This window comes from Pyrgilauda ruficollis, unplaced genomic scaffold (genome assembly GCF_017590135.1).
Source record: "Pyrgilauda ruficollis isolate IOZ18807 unplaced genomic scaffold, ASM1759013v1 scaffold734, whole genome shotgun sequence".
NCBI classification, from domain to species: domain Eukaryota; kingdom Metazoa; phylum Chordata; class Aves; order Passeriformes; family Passeridae; genus Pyrgilauda; species Pyrgilauda ruficollis.
Window position 1 is genome coordinate 1 of NW_024529200.1, and position 19,332 is coordinate 19,332.

General features: G+C 53.6%; 3 protein-coding genes across 3 annotated transcripts; all 3 read left to right on the forward strand.

Moving 5' to 3' along the window:
- The first annotated feature begins 1,206 nt into the window (after positions 1 to 1,206).
- On the forward strand, positions 1,207 to 3,822 carry LOC121363602 (protocadherin gamma-B5-like). Its single transcript, XM_041486039.1, has one exon. The coding sequence runs from the start codon at positions 1,336 to 1,338 to the stop codon at positions 3,820 to 3,822; it is 2,487 nt and encodes an 828-aa protein (XP_041341973.1). The 5' UTR covers positions 1,207 to 1,335.
- Positions 3,823 to 13,114: 9,292 nt separating this feature from the next.
- LOC121363600 (protocadherin gamma-B3-like) lies at positions 13,115 to 15,596 on the forward strand. The gene has a single exon (XM_041486037.1). The coding sequence runs from the start codon at positions 13,368 to 13,370 to the stop codon at positions 15,594 to 15,596; it is 2,229 nt and encodes a 742-aa protein (XP_041341971.1). The 5' UTR covers positions 13,115 to 13,367.
- Positions 15,597 to 18,051: 2,455 nt separating this feature from the next.
- LOC121363601 (protocadherin gamma-A7-like) lies at positions 18,052 to 19,325 on the forward strand (the record flags this gene model as incomplete). The annotated part of the gene is made up of 1 exon (XM_041486038.1): positions 18,052 to 19,325. A coding segment is annotated over exon 1 (1,150 nt), but the record flags the coding sequence as incomplete, so codon positions are not given.
- Between the last annotated feature and the right edge of the window lie 7 nt (positions 19,326 to 19,332).

A 19,332-nucleotide genomic window follows, 5' to 3' on the forward strand; every position in this document is an offset into this window, starting at 1 on the left:
ATGACAAGCACTCTGCCCAGCAGGTGGTGGGAGGTCCTTCTCCCCTCTAATCTCTTTTTCTGAGAGTGTAGACTGCATGCAGATTATGAGCCAATATCCCAATGGATGTGCTAGAATTCCTAGAAGGATCACATAAGTGTTCTGACAGTTGTCTTCAGTGCAGAAGGAGTGAAGGAGTTTAGGTCTTCAAGCACAGAGAAATGATACCTCTGTGTAGACTTTTGAATTTATTTATAAATGAGCTTGTAGGAGATATGGGGCAAGATCTTTTTATGAGGGCTAGTGGTCATAGGGCAGCGGACTGTTGTTCTCCACGAAAATGAGTGAGGTTTTGATTAGGAGAAAAACTTTTTAGTGTGAGTTGTGTGAAAATGGAAAATATTGCCCAGATAACTTTTAGACGTGCCTCCAACATTTAAGTCTAGCTGAAAGTGTTCTTGCTCATGTCAGAGCTATGGATTAAATGGCCTTTGGAGAAAAATTTAAGTTGGAAACAGAAAGCATTGCTTGGTTGTATGAGGGACTCTCTTTTGCACTTTCTACTGTTAGGTGCTCGGAAATGGCTGAATGAAAAAACTCAGATGAATCAAGTTTAATGAGTCAGAAACAAAAGAGTAAATGTTATTCTGCTCTCTTGGCATAGGGGATGCTTACATTGCTTTAGGCTGATCTATATCCCATAATAAATAATCTCAAGTAATGAATAGCAATTCAAGACATGTGATCACGTCTGAAAAAGCTCCTGAAGTCTTGTATATATTACCATTTATTGCTGCTGTAAATGGGCCGTGATTTTATTAAGAGCAGCTGAATTCCATTTTCTATTGCCCTTCCATGAATATTTGCTGTTGACTGTTCTATGTCACTGAAAAGAATGCCCTGAAAGCACCCGACAGCACATCTCAGATAGAAGCGCCTCGGAGTGGAATTCAGCAGGAGCTGCGGCGCTGTGTTTGCAGTCGGGAGAGACCCCGGGGCCGGTGCAGCCGCTGAGCCCCGCCCAAAGCCGGGCCCCCTTGAGCGCGGCCATCCGGCGGCTGCAGTGGCGCGGCGGCGCCTCCGGGTGTCGCTGTTGGCCGCCGCCGAGCGGCGCTGGAGCCGCCGCCGCCGCCGCCGCAGCGTCCTGCCCCCGCAGGCTGCTCGCTCGCCCGGCGCCGGCCACAGCGGCAGCGGCACCGCCAACAGCAGCAGCAGCAGCGGCGGCGAGAGGCGGAGAGAGGCGGCGCGCCGAGCTCGCTGCGTTTGAGCGGTCTCTGTTGTCGCCGGCGAGAGCGGCTGGAAGGGAGGCAGGGCAGCGGCAGGAGGCAGGAGCGCGGCGAGCGCTGCGGGCAGAGAATGGCGGTGAGGCGGCGGCAGAGGCGCGGGCCGGGCGGCGGGCGAGCGCTGCTGGCCGCGGTGCTGCTGTGCGTGTGGGGCCGGGCGGCGGCCGAGCGGGTCCGCTACGCCATCCCCGAGGAGCTGGGCAGAGGCTCGCTCGTGGGGCCGCTGGCGCGGGACCTGGGGCTCAGCGCGGACGAGCTGCCGGCGCGCAAGCTGCGGCTGAGCGAGGAGAAGCAATACTTCACGGTGAACGAGGAGAACGGGAACCTGTACGTGAATGAGAGGCTGGACCGGGAGGAGATGTGCGGCGAGTCGGCGACCTGCTCGGTCAGCTTCGAGGCGCTGGTGCACAACCCCCTGAACGTCTTCCACGTCGAGGTGGTCGTTGAGGACGTGAACGACAACTCCCCGACCTTCAGGAAGGCTGCTCTGGACCTCGAGATAGGTGAATGGACTCTCCCCGGTGCTCGTTTTCCTTTGGAGACAGCACGAGACGCTGACGTGGGAAGGAATTCGCTGCTGACTTACCAGCTCACCAGCAACCCGTCTTTCTCTCTGGCCTTAAAAGAGAGCCCTGACGGAAGCAATCATCCAGAATTGGTGCTGGACAGAGCTTTGGACCGAGAGAAGCAGAGCTCTTTTGAGCTGGTGCTGTTGGCGGTCGATGGTGGGGAACCCGCCAGGTCCGGGACAGTCCTGGTTCATATCTACGTGACGGACTTAAATGACAATCCACCCGTGTTCAGCAAAGGTGTCTACGAGGCGAGAGTGGCAGAGAATTTGCCAGGGGGGTCACTTGTTCTACAGGTTCAGGCGACGGATTCAGACGCGGGCACCAACGGGCAGGTGTTCTACTACTTCGGCAACGTCCCTGACTCTATCAGTGCATTGTTTACTGTGGAAAGGGAAACGGGTGAGGTCAGCACGGTGGCTCCCCTCGATTTCGAGGAGAAGAGCAAATACATATTTGGCCTGGAGGCCAGGGATGGCGGGGGTTTGGTATCACACTGCAAGGTGGAAATAGACGTCATGGACGAGAACGACAACGCACCCGAGATCACCATTCTGTCGCGCTCGAGCCCAGTAGCCGAAGACTCGCCAGCTGGCACCGTGGTGGCTCTGCTGAATGTAAACGACCCGGACTCGGGCGAGAATGGTCAGGTGTCGTGCGAGCTGTCGGGAGAGGCGCCACTGTCGATCGTGGCGTCGTCGGGCGGCTCGTACAAGGTGGTGACGGCGAGCGCGCTGGACCGCGAGCAGGCGTCCGAGCACCGCGTGACGGTGGTGGCCCGGGACCGGGGCAGGCCGGCGCTGTGGAGCAGCACGGAGCTGGTGCTGGAGGTGTCGGACGTGAACGACAACGCGCCGGTGTTCGAGGAGGCGGCGTACAGCGCGTACGTGGCGGAGAACAACGCGGCGGGCGCGCTGGTGCTGCGCGTGCAGGCGCGGGACGCGGACGCGGGCGCCAACGGGCGCGTGAGCTACTGGCTGGCGGGCGGCAGCGCGGGCGCGGCGGGCGCGGCGCCGCTCGTGTCGGTGGAGGCGCGGAGCGGCGCGCTGTACGCGCAGCGCTCCCTGGACTACGAGCAGTGCCGCGAGTTCACGGTGGCCGTGCGGGCGCAGGACGGCGGCTCGCCGGCGCGCAGCTCCACGGCCACGGTGCGCGTCTTCGTGCTGGACCGCAACGACAACGCGCCCCGGGTGCTGTGGCCGGCAGCGGCGGGAGGCGGAGCCGCTGCGGCGCCGGGAGAGGCTCCGGGAGCGGCGGCGACTCCTTTCGAGGTGGTTCCGCGTTCGGCCGAGGCCGGGTACCTGGTGGCCAAGGTGGTGGCGGTGGACGCGGACGCGGGGCGCAACGCGTGGCTGTCCTACGAGCTGGTGCCGGCGTCGGAGCCGGCGCTGTTCCGCGTGGGGCTGCACAGCGGCGAGGTGCGCACGGCGCGCGCCGTGTCCGAGCGGGACGCGGCCAAGCAGCGCGTGGTGGCCGTGGTGAAGGACCACGGGCAGCCGGCGCTCTCGGCCACGGCCACGCTGCACGTGGTGCTGGCCGAGAGCTTGCAGGAGGCGCTGCCGGAGCTGAGCGAGCGGCCGGCGGGCGCCGAGGCGGCGGCGGCGGCCGAGCTGCAGTTCTACCTGGTGCTGGCGCTGGCGCTGCTGTCGGCGCTCTTGGTGCTGAGCGTGGCGCTGGCCGTGCTGGCGCGGCTGCGCCGGGCCGGGCCGCCCGCCGTGCTGCGCTGCCTGGGCGCGCAGCGCTTCTCGCTGGCCGGCGCCGCCTTCCCGGCCGACTTCTGCGAGGGCACCTTGCCCTACTCCTACAACCTGTGCGTGGCGGCGCCGGCCCGCGCCGTGCCCGAGGCCGCTTGGCCGCCGCCGCCGGTGCCCGTCCTGTCGGCGGAGGAGCTGCTGGGCGGGGAGCCTTTGGAGAAGCCGAGCCCGAGCAGTGACCTCGTCGCGGGAGACCCGCTGGTCTGTTCGGATGCACCACAGGTCTGTAATGCGTGAGGTTGTGGTTTTAAAAGTTCACGAAACGTCATCTTTTTTCTCCGGGTATTCTCTGCTTGGTCCCAGTGTGTATTCGTCATCTGTGTCTCCACGTAGGGCAGAAGTTTTTCCTTTTTTCTTGGTAACAACTTCAGCTGACAGGCTTTGATCATAGCTCTCCCTTCGGCTGGTAGCGGCCTTTCTCAGCGTTTGTCCAGTGTCTGCTTCCCGCAGTCGTGTTTATGTGTGTTGCACAGTCCTATCACTGTGAGGGACTGAATTAGGGAACTGGACATCCCCCGTTCATGGAGAGCAGGAAGCACTTGGTTCTTCCTTGGTCACAGCTTGAGGTGCGAGGTGTTGTCTTCAACACTCGAGCTCTGTACATTAGAACGTGTTAGCAACATTGAAAGTAGTTCCGTATTCTGTGGAATGGGAATGGCTCATTCTGCATGACGGAGTCGAGGAAAAAAAAAAAAAATAAACAAAACACACTGACACCTGGTTTTGGAGCATTTATCCTTCCTGACTGATTTGTTCAAAAAGTGAGTGCTTAATACCCAGACTCTTTCGTTAAAAGTTGTGGGTTTTTCCTATTAGACTTAGAAAGGAAACGAATGTGGAAAGTTTCTTTCACTTTTTTCTGAGTGGAAAAAAGAGACTGCCGTCCGTTTCGGGGGGAATGCAGTTGTGAGGCTAGATGGCTTCCTTTATTGGCTGGCAGTTCGCTCTCTTTTGCTCTTCATGACTTTTTTTTCGTACAATGGTGAGAGTGCTGAAAATTTTCTGTTTTTATTTAATTTTTTATCCTCTTTTCATATAGATGTTGAGGGTTTTAGTAGAAGTCGGGTATAATGAGAAGAGCAAATGTTTGCAGTTCTGTTTATTAGGATAGACATCTGAGATGTGAAGGTAAGCCATATCAGGGAGATTGGCCAGAGGAGGGTTTAGGCACTTGCATCAAGCTCATTTGCACATTGACTAGTGGTCAGCAGATTTCAAGTGTTATACTTTTGTTCTAAGTTTCCATTATTGTTTTCTTAAATGCATATCTTATCAACATATCAACATCGTTAAGAAATACTTAGATGAACAGTTTAATAACGAACTGCAATGCTTTATACCTTGATTTTAGGAAAAAAGAAAACTCAGAATGACTTGATTAAATGTAAATCTGTATAAACGAAGGAAATAGAAGGCGTATCTTAGGAAAGGATGTCAAATATTTCAAGTCCTGAAAGTTTCATTTGAGAGTTTTAGCTGCAACTTTATTTATACCCATAATTGAACCCTGTAACAATTAGCTCCCTGACTTCAAGAAGTATGTAATTGCTCTCGTCCCGCTTGTTTTAATGAACCGCATAGCTCTTTTTTCGGGATATGGTATCTTCCCGTTTTCTCTCTGAGTGCCTGTTGTTGAAGATGCTTTTGAACAAAAAGTATGAGACTAACAATAAGCTACAGGGAAAAATATGTGTTTTAATTTACGTATAATGACAATTACAAGTTTCCCGTGAGGTTAAAGAACCACGCGCACGGAATGCCTGTGCCTTCCTCCCGATGGTGATACACTGGAGGATGAAGACAGAGATCGGCTGGAGAAATGCGGAGGCAGGAGATCGGCGCTGGACGAAAAGCGACGTCTCCGTGGCGACTGTCCCCTGTACGGAGCAAGGCAGAGCGGGCGGCGCTCGGTGCCTGCAGTGCCGGGCGGAGGCTGCGGGCGCCGCTGTTGACCGAGAGGAGCGAGAGGAAGCTCGGAGCGCTGCAGCCCCGCCCGCTGCGGACCCGCTCGATCGCTCGCTCCCTGCCCGAACCTGCGTATGCGAGCGTCTCCGCGGTGCGGAGCCGTGCTATAGCAAGACGGAGGAGCCGGTGGCTGAAATACCGTACAGAAGCTGAGTGCAGTCAGAGTCGGAGCCGGAACTATCTGAGTTGGCGGCGAGGAGCTGCAAGCGAACGAGCGGTGCCGCGGCGGAGATGTGCGCGGGGGGGAGGCGCTGGGGCCGGCGGCAGCGAGCTCTGCTCTGCGCCGTCCTGCTGGCGGCGTGGCAGGCGGCGTGGGGGCAGCTGCGCTACTCGGTGCCCGAGGAGATGCCCAAGGGCTCCTTCGTGGGCGACGTGGCCAAGGACCTGGGGCTGCAGCTACTGGAGCTCAGCGATCACAGAGTGCGCATCCTGAACAAAGGTAGGACGCAGTATTTCGCTCTGTACGGCAAGACGGGACATTTAGTGACGGCGGAGAGGATCGACAGAGAGCAGCTGTGCCGGCTGGTGAAGAAATGCGTGCTGCGCTGTGAGCTGATAGTGGAGGGACAGATGCAAGTTTACGGAATCGAAGTAGAAATCACAGACATTAACGACAACGGTCCGAGCTTCAGAGAGGCAGAAAAAGAGCTCAGACTAAGCGAGATGATAGCGCTGGGGTCGCGGTTTCCCCTGGCCGAAGCTCATGACCCGGACTCGGGCCGGAATTCCCTGCAGAGCCAGCGATCTTCCGCGGGGTGCTGGTCCGTTCTGCAGCCAGGCGAAGGGACCAGGGCAGCGCACGGTGCAGGAGCTGAGAGCTTTGAGTGCCAGCGGGATTAGATCGGCGGTGCTGCGGTGCCGGCGGTTGTGCGGCGGAGATGTGCGCGGCGGGGAGGCGCTGGGGCCGGCGGCAGCGAGCTCTGCTCTGCGCCGTCCTGCTGATGGCGGCGTGGCAGGCGGCGTGGGGGCAGCTGCGCTACTCGGTGCCCGAGGAGATGCCCAAGGGCTCCTTCGTGGGCGACGTGGCCAAGGACCTGGGGCTGCACCTGCCGGAGATCCGAGATCGCGGTGTTCACATCTTGGACAAAGGTAGGACGCAGTATTTTGCTCTACACGGGAAGACGGGACATTTAGTGACGGCGGAGAGGATCGACAGAGAGCAGCTGTGCGAGAGTGTGCAGCGATGCGTGATGCGCTGTGAGCTGATAGTAGAGGGAAAGATGCAGGTTTAGGCCGACGAGGCGGCGGCGCCGGGCGAGCCGGCCGCCAGCCTGACGCGCTGGCTCGTGCTGGCCGTGGCCGTCGTGTCGTGCCTCTTCGTGGCCTTCCTGCTGCTGCTGCTGGCGCTGCGCCTGCGCCGCTGGCACCGCCAGCAGCTGCTGCCGGCCGACAGCGGCGCCTTGCGCGGCGTGCCCGTGTCGCACTTCGTGGGCATCGACGGCGTGCGCGCCTTCCTGCAGTCCTACTCGCACGACGTGTCGCTCACGGCCGACTCGCGCAAGAGCCAGCTGCGCTTCTCGGCCGCCAGCTGCTGCGACACCCTCCCGGCCCGGCCGCCGCCCGACGAGCCCGCGCCCCTGCTCGGGGACGAGGATCTGGCCGGCGTTTGCCCCCTCGACCCCTCCTCTACTCCGGTGAGTTACTTATGCTGGAAGGCAAAATTTCGTTCAGCGACCCTTTGGTTCGTCCTTCTATGCAGTGATGGACGTATAAGCCGTTGTTGGAGGATATAGAAGTGATGCTGCTGCCGGGTGCGGCTTTTTCCCGTGTCTTTGATTTTTTATCTGCTGCCAGGTCCTTTCTCGTTGTGGCACTTTTCCCATATAATACAGTTTTCCTCTCTGTCTCAGCTCTTCTGAATGGATACCTTGTGTTGTTAGTTAAGGACATGTCATATTATTAGCGGAATCAGATGTCTTCCCGAGAGCACATGTGCCTGAGTGGTGTGAAATACTCCTGAGTGTGATGCTGGCATTTTTTTTTTATTCCTCTCAGCCTTTAGTTTTTCTCACGGCAAGCCAGTGACCAAGAATTGTCTTTGCGTTCATGTATTTCTGGTCTTTGTGCACCTTCTGGAGGAAGGTATATGTCAGTGTATGAAGGGCCATTGGAGGAAACAGTAGAAAAATTTTACTGATCCCTTGTCTTTTACATTTTTTTTTGTTAGGACTGGATGTGCTTTAGCTTGAAAATTTCTGTTGTGGCAAGGTCCATACCAAGGGAGAAGTGGAGAGTATTGGGTTATGGGTGGCAAGGTGATGAGGGCGAGAATGCCCCAGTGCAGATTTTCATAATTTTACTTTGTCCTAGAGGACTTCTGCTGTTGCCTTCCAGAAATTCGAAATTTGTTTCCCATTTCTCTAATAACCACATAGTTGTGGTGGAGGATCCACCTTCATTACAGAGATGTAAAGGTAGCTGTGTGAAGTCCATGGTGTGATGGTATGTGTTGAAGAGTGTGGTCTAGGCCAGAAGGTGACTTCTGTCTTCTCAAAGAGGCTTGACTAGAAGATTTTATCCCAGCTGTACTGGGGGCCCTGGGTGGTCCTTCCTGTGTGTTTGCAGGTTGATGTGATGTTTCTGGCTGAATTGTGCAATTATGGCCATTGCCATAATGTGAGCTTTGGAAAAAGGATACTGTGTATTCATTCCCTGCTAAAGACTGAGATGATGTCTCTACTCCAAGTGCCACAATCTGGAAAAGTCTTGCCCTCTTATTTTTCTGCATGCTTTGTTGTTATGAGCTAAAGATGTCTTACTTTTGATCTCACACTGCTCAGAATGTGACTGATCAAGTAGTGGGTTCATCAGTCTGCTTCCTTGCCGTGTGATATTTCCTGTCAGTGGCAGTTACTGAGCACCAGCACACAGGGAACATCAAGGTTTGAGAGTAACCTATCTTCCAAGTTACACAATATGCTGAATTAGGATGATGGTGTCTCTGAGCTGCTACTCTCAAGTCTAGGTTTTTATCAGATGTGCATATTGCCTAATCAGTTCAAGACATTTTAAATTTCTTTGAACCATAATGATGAGCAAAGATATAATTTTGCATGCATGTTGTTATCCTTGCTCTCAGTAAAGAGAAATTATGTGTGCTACATTTCTATCATGGTGTTTCATGAAGACAGAGCAACTAAAAACATGTGCTCTGGTGTGGTTAGAAATAACTGAAATATGTAAAGCTGATGTACAAGTTCAGTTTGTCTTAGCTGTTAAACGAGGCCTACAGTAATGGCTGTGTGCATTTTCCCTTGTGAACTCCAGTGAGAATATTCTCTTGACTTTTTACCAAGTGGATACCCTGCTTGAGTACCTGCTACTGAAATATTTAGTTGTTGGAGCCTGCTGAGGAAGGCACTTCCCCACCTGCTGAATGTACATGATCTGATCATGTGGCATATTACAGGGCTTTTTTTTGGTACATCTGGGAGTTTCATTACGTGTTCTTGCAGCTTCTGAGAGTCAGAAGACTCTATGCAAGTTAAGAAGGGCTGGAGATAAGACTCCTGGGAGCTGTGTGGGAAGGTCTCTTGAAAGGCAAAAGAAATATGGTTTGCCCCTTTCCCTGACCAGTGCCCACTTGCAGGATCATGCAACATGAGTTTCATCATCCCAAAATGTTTAGCTGGATGACATCTCATTGCACCTATACAGGGAACCCTGGGAGGTTCTCCCTATGAATTTGCATCTTTTCACCAATCCTTAGCTAACAGCTTAAATATGCACTTTTTACAAATACCATAATGAAAGATTGGGGAAGATCAAACACTTCACTTACTACCTAAGAAATTCTGGAATTTGCATAATCTAGAACTATATGGGATGATCCCTTCATTATGTATTTGTTAATTTGTTGTATTGCTTGATCTAATGAGCTAATGCTGGGCCTTTGTCTCTGAGAGTGTGTGGAAGATTACATCTGTTAGAGTCGTCTGTCTGACCTGTTCATGCCTTTCCTGTTTCAGATGGAAAGAAAAACACTTTCATAGATGTCTTTCTGCAAAACATCACTCTGAGAAATACTCTTTCTTGTCAAATATTCGTGGTGGGAAGATCAGTGAGAGATTGGCCTCAGAGCAGGAAAGGAGGGAATTGCATGTTCCACTTGGCTCAGCGTGCTTTCACAGCAATCCTAGTGCCAAGGCCTGTGTGACTTAGAGAATTCCCCCTTTTCCTGTATCCCAGAAAGATACAGACTTACATGAATTTGTCTGCAGACATACCTATGGAAATGTGAACATGCTTCAGAGATTCTGTGTTTAAGAACTGTCACTTTTCCAGGTGTATGTCCTTGTAAGACAGTGAAGTAAAATCTTGCCTTAGGTGTACTGAGCTTTCCCCAGCCTTGACCAACCTTCAGAGGTTATTAATGGATCTTGCTCATATGAAGTAACTGATGACATTTTGTTAGGATTTCAGCTGTTTGTGTGTGGAGAATGTAGAGCATGGGATGATTGTTTTGTTAGGAAATTCTGGTTTGGGGGCTTGAAAATTTCTGGTGCCTTGAAATGAAAGTGAGCAGAGAAGTTCCTATGTGTGGATCTGTGCTGTGATCTTTATTCTCCATGAGGAGAAGCTGCGTGAGAAACTAAGAAACATGTCTTCTGTCTGTTTGCAAAGTAGTTTCTGTTGTGTGATGTTTGAGCACACTGAAGCTTTCTGTCTGCACAGAGACAGGGCAGGTAAAAGAGTTTGCTGTGATATAGTTTGAACTGTCTAGGAGGTTGGTATAAACATTCGATTTCCCCTAATTTTTATTCCCATAGTTTTGGTGCTGTGCACTTTTCTTGTTTTCCAAATAAATTACTTAGTGAACCATGCCTGTGTAAAGTCCCATGTAAATCTCCTGTGTACTTTTTGCAAGGTAGATGGTGCTTCTTGTGTACATGCTACACTTGACAAAGTCTGAAATGTTAAGCTGTGATTGTTGAATTCTGTGGCTTTCCTATTCCTTCCTTGTTTGTTATGTTCTACAAGTTGGCCTTGGCTTGGCTGACAGTCCCTGGAAGTAGAGATCTGTTCAGATTATCAGGTGGTGGGAGCTGTTCTCATCCATGCTCACTCATGAAGGTGTTCAGCTGCCAGCAGAAAGGCTTTGATACACTTATATTTTTCCAAGAAGGTTATTGGATTACATGTTCTTTTGCTTGTGACTGACACACAGCTAAATGTTGTGTACTGCCTGTAGTGCAACTAAAAGTTGTGAATGTAGAGTGAGGAGGGTGAGGGACTAGCTTGGAACGAGGAACACGGATGGGCCAGTGTGTTTCTGGGTGAGCAGTAGTTTGGTTTCAGGTCTGGTGCCAAGGCCTGTGCCATTTGTTATGATCCCGATTTCCCTGTTTTCAAAGGCAATGGTAATCATCTGACAATGAGATATTAGAATGTGGAGAGCTAGAACATTGTTGTCTGAGTAGAATGGCTTGTGATTCTTGTGAGAATCCTCCTTTATCCACCTCTGTGTCCCTGGAACATTATGGTACATGGTTTCCTCACAGGTGTAATTACACTTCCTTTTAGGCCTTTGTTTCCTGGTCATGGTTCAGTTTCCCTCTTTCTGGAGAAAAGGCATTTTGCATTGGAAGATGTAAGGGTTGTTTTGCAGCAAAAACTTTAATAATCTAAACCAGGATTTTTGGTGTGAAGAAAATGAACAAAAAGCTAAAAGGGGTCTCTCTTATTTTTTTTTTATAGTATACAGACAAGGCCCAATATAAAGTGTTTACATTTAGAGAATTTTATTTGTAGGGAAGTTAACAGGCCATGTTATGTAAAAAAAAACCACAGGAGACCTGATGAGGACTTCCTAAAATGAAATTAGATGCGTACCATCTGAATTGTTTTGCTTCTGCTCAATAAAAATCTCTTGCCTTGCTTTCTGGTTTAAGTGTGAACTCAGGGTATCTGACCTCACATGGAAGGTCCCATCTGTTCCTATTGTCCAAGTGCAGGTGGAGTTCAAAGAGTTGTAGACAATATCTCAGTGCCCAGCTGGAAACTACCCATGTGTGGGGTCTTCAAGGGCCTGTACTTGGACCAATATATTCAGTGTTTTTGTCAGTGACACATCTGATTGGATTGAGAGTGCTCTCTACAGGTTTGCAGCTGGCACCAAGCTAAGTGGTGCCACCAATTCAGCAGAAGGATGGGATGTCATCCCCAGGGACCCGGACAGTCTGGAGGAGTGGACTCATGTCAGCCTCATTAAGTTCAACAAGGTCAAGTGCAAAATCATGCACCTGGGTCAGGGCAATCCCCTTGCAGTACAAACTTGGGGGATTGAGAGCTGCCCTGTGGAGGAGGACTTGGGGTCCTGGTGGGTGACAAATGGGATATGAGCTGGCAGGGAGTTCTTGCAGGCCAGGGAGTCAATCACATTCTGGGCTGGATAACAAATAGCAGGGCCAGCAGGACAAGGGAGGAGCAACTGACAGAACGAGAGGAGAGAGACTTAAGCTGCACCAAGGGAAGTATAGGCTGGATGTTAGGAAAAAGATTTTTATAGAAAGAATGATCAAGTACTGGAGTTGTCTGCCTGTGAAGGTGGTGGAGTCACCATTCCTGGATGTGTTTACAAAAAGCCTGGATGTGGCACTGGGTGCTGTGGTTTAGTTGAGGTGTTAGGGCAGGGGTTGGACACAATGATGTTGAAGGTCTCTCCAATCTTGTGATTCTGTGATTTTCTGTCTTCACCATACGTTTGTAAGACCTGTCAGAGTATGTTCAGAGAAAGACACCAGAAGTTCTCAAAGGATGGGCACATAAATGGGCAGAGAGAAGCCCTTCAGCCAGAGGTGAAAAGGTGCTGTGAAGAAATGATTGCAATGTTTACTATATAAAATATGTAAAAGAATATAGAGGGAGATTTCTGATAGGGCCCATCTTGAAGGACAAGATGAGCAGTTTGCAACTGAGAGGAGGTAGGTTTAGCCAGGTAACATGATTTCATAGGGGGTGGTGAGACATAGGAACCCGTTGCCCAGAGAAGATATTGATATACCATGCTTAAAAGGGTTCAGGGCTTTAAGAAAGCTGACTAGTGAGGTATGGACTACATGACCATAAAGTTTCCTACACACACAAACCATGACAACACAGAAATTACTTTTCCTTCCCTGTGCTTCTGAATATTATTGACTACTCCTTACTACTATAACTATTACCTTCTAGGTAGTTTTTCTGACTAATATAACAATTAGAAATATCCTAGAGAGCTAAAGAGCTTTTAATGTCTTCCTCAGCTATACTGTCGCTTCTTTTTTTAAGGTTGTACCTTCATTTTAATAAGAGTAGGTGACTTTATTAGTCTGCCATAAATATTTGCTTCTGTTCGTTCACTGCGACAAAGAGAGATGCTCTAAAAGTACTGAAAAAGCCTTCTCAGGTTTAATGTCCTTTGGAGTCGCATAAAGAAAGAGCTGCTGCGCTGTGTTTGCAGTCGGGAGAGACCCCGGGGCCGGTGCAGCCGCTGAGCCCCGCCCAAAGCCGGGCCCCCTTGAGCGCGGCCATCCGGCGGCTGCAGTGGCGCGGCGGCGCCTCCGGGTGTCGCTGTTGGCCGCCGCCGAGCGGCGCTGGAGCCGCCGCCGCCGCCGCCGCAGCGTCCTGCCCCCGCAGGCTGCTCGCTCGCCCGGCGCCGGCCACAGCGGCAGCGGCACCGCCAACAGCAGCAGCAGCAGCGGCGGCGAGAGGCGGAGAGAGGCGGCGCGCCGAGCTCGCTGCGTTTGAGCGGTCTCTGTTGTCGCCGGCGAGAGCGGCTGGAAGGGAGGCAGGGCAGCGGCAGGAGGCAGGAGCGCGGCGAGCGCTGCGGGCAGAGAATGGCGGTGAGGCGGCGGCAGAGGCGCGGGCCGGGCGGCGGGCGAGCGCTGCTGGCCGCGGTGCTGCTGTGCGTGTGGGGCCGGGCGGCGGCCGAGCGGGTCCGCTACGCCATCCCCGAGGAGCTGGGCAGAGGCTCGCTCGTGGGGCCGCTGGCGCGGGACCTGGGGCTCAGCGCGGACGAGCTGCCGGCGCGCAAGCTGCGGCTGAGCGAGGAGAAGCAATACTTCACGGTGAACGAGGAGAACGGGAACCTGTACGTGAATGAGAGGCTGGACCGGGAGGAGACGTGCGGCGAGTCGGCGACCTGCTCAGTCAGGTTCGAGGCGCTGGTGCACAACCCGCTGAACGTTTTCCACGTCGAGGTGGCGATCGAGGATGTGAATGACAACTCCCCGACCTTCAGCAAGGCTGTTGTGGACCTCGAGATCGGTGAATTAATCCCTCCCGGTGCTCGTTTTCCTTTGGAGATGGCCCGGGATGCAGACGCAGGAGGTAACTCACTGCTGACTTATCAGCTCACCAGCAACCCGTCCTTCAGTTTGGCCGTGACAGAGAGCCCTGACGGAAGCAAGCAGCCAGAATTAGTGCTGGAGAGAGCCTTGGACCGAGAGAAGCAGAGCTCATTTGAACTGGTGCTGACGGCAGTGGATAGCGGAGAGCCCATGAGGTCCGGGACTGTCCAGGTTCGCATCAACGTTACTGACGCAAACGACAACCCGCCCGTGTTCAGTAAAAGAGTCTACGAGGCGAGAGTAGTGGAGAATCTTTCACTGGGGTCTCTGGTCCTCCGGGTACAGGCGACAGATGCAGACACGGGCTCCAACGGGCGGGTCTCCTACTCATTCGGCAACGTCCCGGACAGCATCCGTGCATTGTTCACTGTCGACAGCGACAGCGGCGAGGTCAGGACGGTGGGGCCCCTCGATTTTGAGGAGAAGAATAAATATATCTTCGGCCTGGAGGCGACGGACGGAGGCGGGTTAACGGCTCACTGCAAGGCTCAAATAGATGTCACAGACGAGAACGATAATGCCCCGGAAATCACCATTCTGTCTCTCTCGTGCCCAGTAGCCGAAGACGCACTGACTGGCACCGTGGTGGCCCTGCTAAAAGTGCGGGACAGAGACTCGGGCGAGAACGGTCAGGTGTCGTGCGAGCTGTCGGGAGAGGCGCCGCTGTCGATCGTGGCGTCGTCGGGCGGCTCGTACAAGGTGGTGACGGCGAGCGCGCTGGACCGCGAGCAGGCGTCCGAGCACCGCGTGACGGTGGTGGCCCGGGACCGGGGCAGGCCGGCGCTGTGGAGCAGCACGGAGCTGGTGCTGGAGGTGTCGGACGTGAACGACAACGCGCCGGTGTTCGAGGAGGCGGCGTACAGCGCGTACGTGGCGGAGAACAACGCGGCGGGCGCGCTGGTGCTGCGCGTGCAGGCGCGGGACGCGGACGCGGGCGCCAACGGGCGCGTGAGCTACTGGCTGGCGGGCGGCAGCGCGGGCGCGGCGGGCGCGGCGCCGCTCGTGTCGGTGGAGGCGCGGAGCGGCGCGCTGTACGCGCAGCGCTCCCTGGACTACGAGCAGTGCCGCGAGTTCACGGTGGCCGTGCGGGCGCAGGACGGCGGCTCGCCGGCGCGCAGCTCCACGGCCACGGTGCGCGTCTTCGTGCTGGACCGCAACGACAACGCGCCCCGGGTGCTGTGGCCGGCAGCGGCGGGAGGCGGAGCCGCTGCGGCGCCGGGAGAGGCTCCGGGAGCGGCGGCGACTCCTTTCGAGGTGGTTCCGCGTTCGGCCGAGGCCGGGTACCTGGTGGCCAAGGTGGTGGCGGTGGACGCGGACGCGGGGCGCAACGCGTGGCTGTCCTACGAGCTGGTGCCGGCGTCGGAGCCGGCGCTGTTCCGCGTGGGGCTGCACAGCGGCGAGGTGCGCACGGCGCGCGCCGTGTCCGAGCGGGACGCGGCCAAGCAGCGCGTGGTGGCCGTGGTGAAGGACCACGGGCAGCCGGCGCTCTCGGCCACGGCCACGCTGCACGTGGTGCTGGCCGAGAGCTTGCAGGAGGCGCTGCCGGAGCTGAGCGACAGAGACGCTGTGTCCCACCTGACGTCTGATCTGAACCTCATTCTTGTTGTGTCGCTCTCGCCGTGCCCGAGGCCGCTTGGCCGCCGCCGCCGCCGCCGGTGCCCATCCTGTCGGCGGAGGAGCTGCTGGGCGGCGATTCCTGCGAGAAGCCGAGCCTGAGTAGTAGCGCCGTAGGGGAGGAGGTGCTCGCCAATCCCGACCTACCCCAGGTCTGTAAATCTTCGCGCTTGCACATTTCGGATTGAGCCTTTCTAAACCTTCATCTTTCTTCCGCTTTGTTTCCCTGAGATGTGTCGCTGTCCTTCGGTGGTTACCATTTCTGGTTCAGTTTAGGGACTTTCACTACCTCTCCCATTTATATTTCTGGCTGTGAACCCGGTAAATTAATGGTGGTGGAGATTTTTCTTTCGACCTCTCTTTCCCCAAATTCATATAGTTGGCGTCTTTGTCAGACGGGTGGTTAATACTTTTTTGTTATGGGACAGCCAAAGAAACCATTCCCGTGACTCCATGAATCACAAAGTTACCTGTGTTTCCCAGCCCTCTTCTTTTTATCCTCCCATGTTTTATAGGTAAGCTGCTGCTGTCGAAAATGGTAGCTTTACTGAGGATGATTATTATTGTCGAGGAATTATTTATATTATGCCAAACGGGTAGCATTGCTGTTTCACAAGAAAATGTTGTAGACTGTTCTTCCCTAGTAAGTATTTCCAACTTCAGATATATGTCCTTCTGTCTTTTGCAAAGGCTGGTGTAGAAATGGCAGCAATAGTGGGATGGATAAATTGTACCAGGACTGGCTTTTCCCGACCTTTGTAAAGTTCTTTTTTTACCCTGTAGAATGTAATTATCAATTCCTTTTACACAACACTGCTGGTTCGTGGCGGACTTCTGTTAAAGGAATTCAAGTTTGTAGTAGTGTTCACTTTCCCCTGAAATGTAGGTATTTTTGCCATGAAAGATTGTTCCTTTATGATGATGTAGTACAGTGTCTGTCATATTTTGTGGTTTGGTTTTTGCAGAATGGGGAGCCTAAGCGGGATATGTTACTTATTCCAGGATTCCAGGCGTTGTTTCTCTCTGCAGGTATTTTTCTTCTGCTTTGCTCTTTATTTGGTTTGTTAGTTGGTTTTTTGTTGATTTAATTTTTTTTTCATCTTCGGTTGTAGTATTCTGTATTGAAGGAAGCAGTGAAGGTGCAAAGGAAGCAGTGAAGGTGCAGAGGGATATCAAAAGAAAAAAATGTAAAATTCACAGGTGTAGGCTCAGTGAGTAGATTTTTGCTGTTCTACTTCTGCAGAGTAAAATAATAGAAGTGTTTTGAAACTGTGCTTTTGATTCGTTACACATATGGGTTCAGCTGAGAATATTTGCCTATGAATATCGTCTGAATTATTAGGAGTTGCTTTGCTCCATAAAATGAAATGCTTTCCAAAATCTGTCTTTCCAAAAGCAATGTACTTGGACATGGTTTATATTTGGGTAAAACCCTGTCGGTTAATGCTTTTGAGAAATTGGACTTCCAAAGGAAGTGTGTGGGGATCCATGAAGAGGAATTTAGAGCTTGTTTCTCTGCCATGTGCCTTCCCATCTTTTGAGGCGTTGAGCAAATGATTACACCATGCGACAGATTTCTTTTGTCCAGTTATTATTTAGCTGGAGTTGAGCCATAGAATAGATCTCCGAAAGTAAAAACATCTGTTTTGTGCTTCAGAGCCTGTTTTCTATTTGTATACCTCTTATTCCGAAGAGACATTTTCTTTATTATGGGTTTTGGGTTTATTTTGGAATGGATCACCGAGTTCCTCTGCACGGCTGGTGCTGCTCTCTAAGAGAGAAATGTGTAATCGAGTAATGTGTGCAATCACGAGCTGTAGTATTCCAGGTTACAATGAGCAATTTGAGAGTGATGGTAGGAGAATGAAAAACAGCACAGGCTGATTCCGAGCATCCAACGATGCAGGTGAAAACTTACAAAGTCCATAAGGAAGATCAGTCCTTTAGAAAGACTCACTTTGAGGGGGGATCGTCATCACTGCAGTCTGGTATGGTGGGGTTTGTTAGACCAGTGTCACCGATGACATTCCAGTTTGAAGCCGTTTTGGTTTATACAAAGGCAAAGACAAAATAAATCAAACAAGACAGCCGCAACAGCTGTGCCATTCGTATCAGAAATAAGGGTTTGGAACGACTAGGGTAATAGTTGTAATATTTTACATGCCATATTAAAAGAACTTTGTCATAAACCAGGATTTCAGGAATATTTTCCAATGTGGTAAATGTAGTAGAAACACAGGAGTTCTATAATTGACGTCTGGTAGGGATCAGCTAAAGGATCGAAGACGGGATCTGCTGGAGAAAAGCACAAGCCACATAGTCCCGCCTGAACGGGACCCCACGACTCAGTGACGACGGTGTCACCCCCGCGAGCTGTCCGTGTGCCAGGCAGGGCGGGCAGCGCTCGGCAGCGCTCGGTGCCTGCAGTGCCGAGCGGAGGCTGCGGGCGCCGCTGTTGACCGAGAGGAGCGAGAGGAAGCTCGGAGCGCTGCAGCCCCGCCCGCTGCGCACCCGCTCGGTTCCTGGCGCGGAGGACCGGCGGTCTGCGATCGCCCGACTGTGCGGAGCCGTAGGGAACCGAGGCCGACGGACTGCCGGGACCGGCTGGAGGGGTGATTCGGCTCCAAATCTGTGCCGAGGATCTGCAAGCCGTGTTGCGGTGTTGCGGTGCCGCGGCGGAGATGTGCGCGGCGGGGAGGCGCTGGGGCCGGCAGCAGCGAGCTCTGCTCTGCGCCGTCCTGCTGGCGGCGTGGCAGGCGGCGTGGGGGCAGCTGCGCTACTCGGTGCCCGAGGAGATGCCCAAGGGCTCCTTCGTGGGCGACGTGGCCAAGGACCTGGGGCTGCCTGTGCTGGCACTCCGAGATCGCGGTGTCCGTATTGTCTCGGCAGGTAGTACGCAGTATTTTGCTCTGTACGGGAAGACGGGACATTTAGTGACAGCGGCGAGGATCGACAGAGAGCAGCTGTGCGAGGAATTGCAGCAATGCGTGCTGCGCTGTGAGCTGATAGTGGAAGGGGAAATGCAGATTTACGGGATCCAAGTGGACATCACTGACATTAATGACAACGCTCCGAGTTTCAGAGAGCCAGAAACAGAGCTGAAAATTATCGAAACAACAGCCCCGGGATCGCGGTTTCCACTAACAGAGGCTCAGGACCCGGACTCGGGCCGGAATTCCCTGCAGAGCTACGAGCTGAGCGGCGACGAGCACTTCTCGCTGGCCGTGCAGGCGGGCCCCGGCGGCGATCAGCGTCCCGAGCTGGTGCTGGCCAAGGCGCTGGACCGGGAGGAGGCGGCGTTTCACGAGCTGGTGCTGAGGGCGAGCGACGGCGGCGATCCGGCACGGACGGGCACGGCTCGGATCCGCGTGACGGTGCTGGACGCGAACGACAACGCGCCCGTGTTCAGCCAGGCGGAGTACACGGTGCGTGTGCCCGAGGACGTGCCCGTGGGCTCCACCCTCCTGAGCATTCCGGCCACAGACGCTGACGAGGGGCTGAATGGGGAAATTAAATACTCGTTTAAGAAAATCACAGAGAAATCCTCGCAGATTTTCCAGCTGGATAGCGACACGGGAGCGATCAAGCTACTGCGGAGCCTGGACTTCGAGGAAGGCGACTCTTACAAACTAGAGATGCAGGCACATGATGGGGGTGGCCTTTTTGATACGACAAAAGTCGTGGTCACTGTGGTAGACGTCAATGACAATGTACCGGAGATTTCGGTGCGCTCGGCCCTAAGCGAGATCTCGGAAGACGCCCTCTCGGGAACTGTCGTGGCCCTGCTGCACGTGAGGGACAGGGATTCCGGGGCTAATGGCGAGGTGAGCTGCTCGAT

Bases quoted from the DNA above. Each gene is read 5' to 3' on its own strand.
- LOC121363602 (XM_041486039.1), top strand. From the start codon at position 1,336: ATGGCGGTGAGGCGGCGGCAGAGGCGCGGGCCGGGCGGCGGGCGAGCG.
- LOC121363600 (XM_041486037.1), top strand. From the start codon at position 13,368: ATGGCGGTGAGGCGGCGGCAGAGGCGCGGGCCGGGCGGCGGGCGAGCG.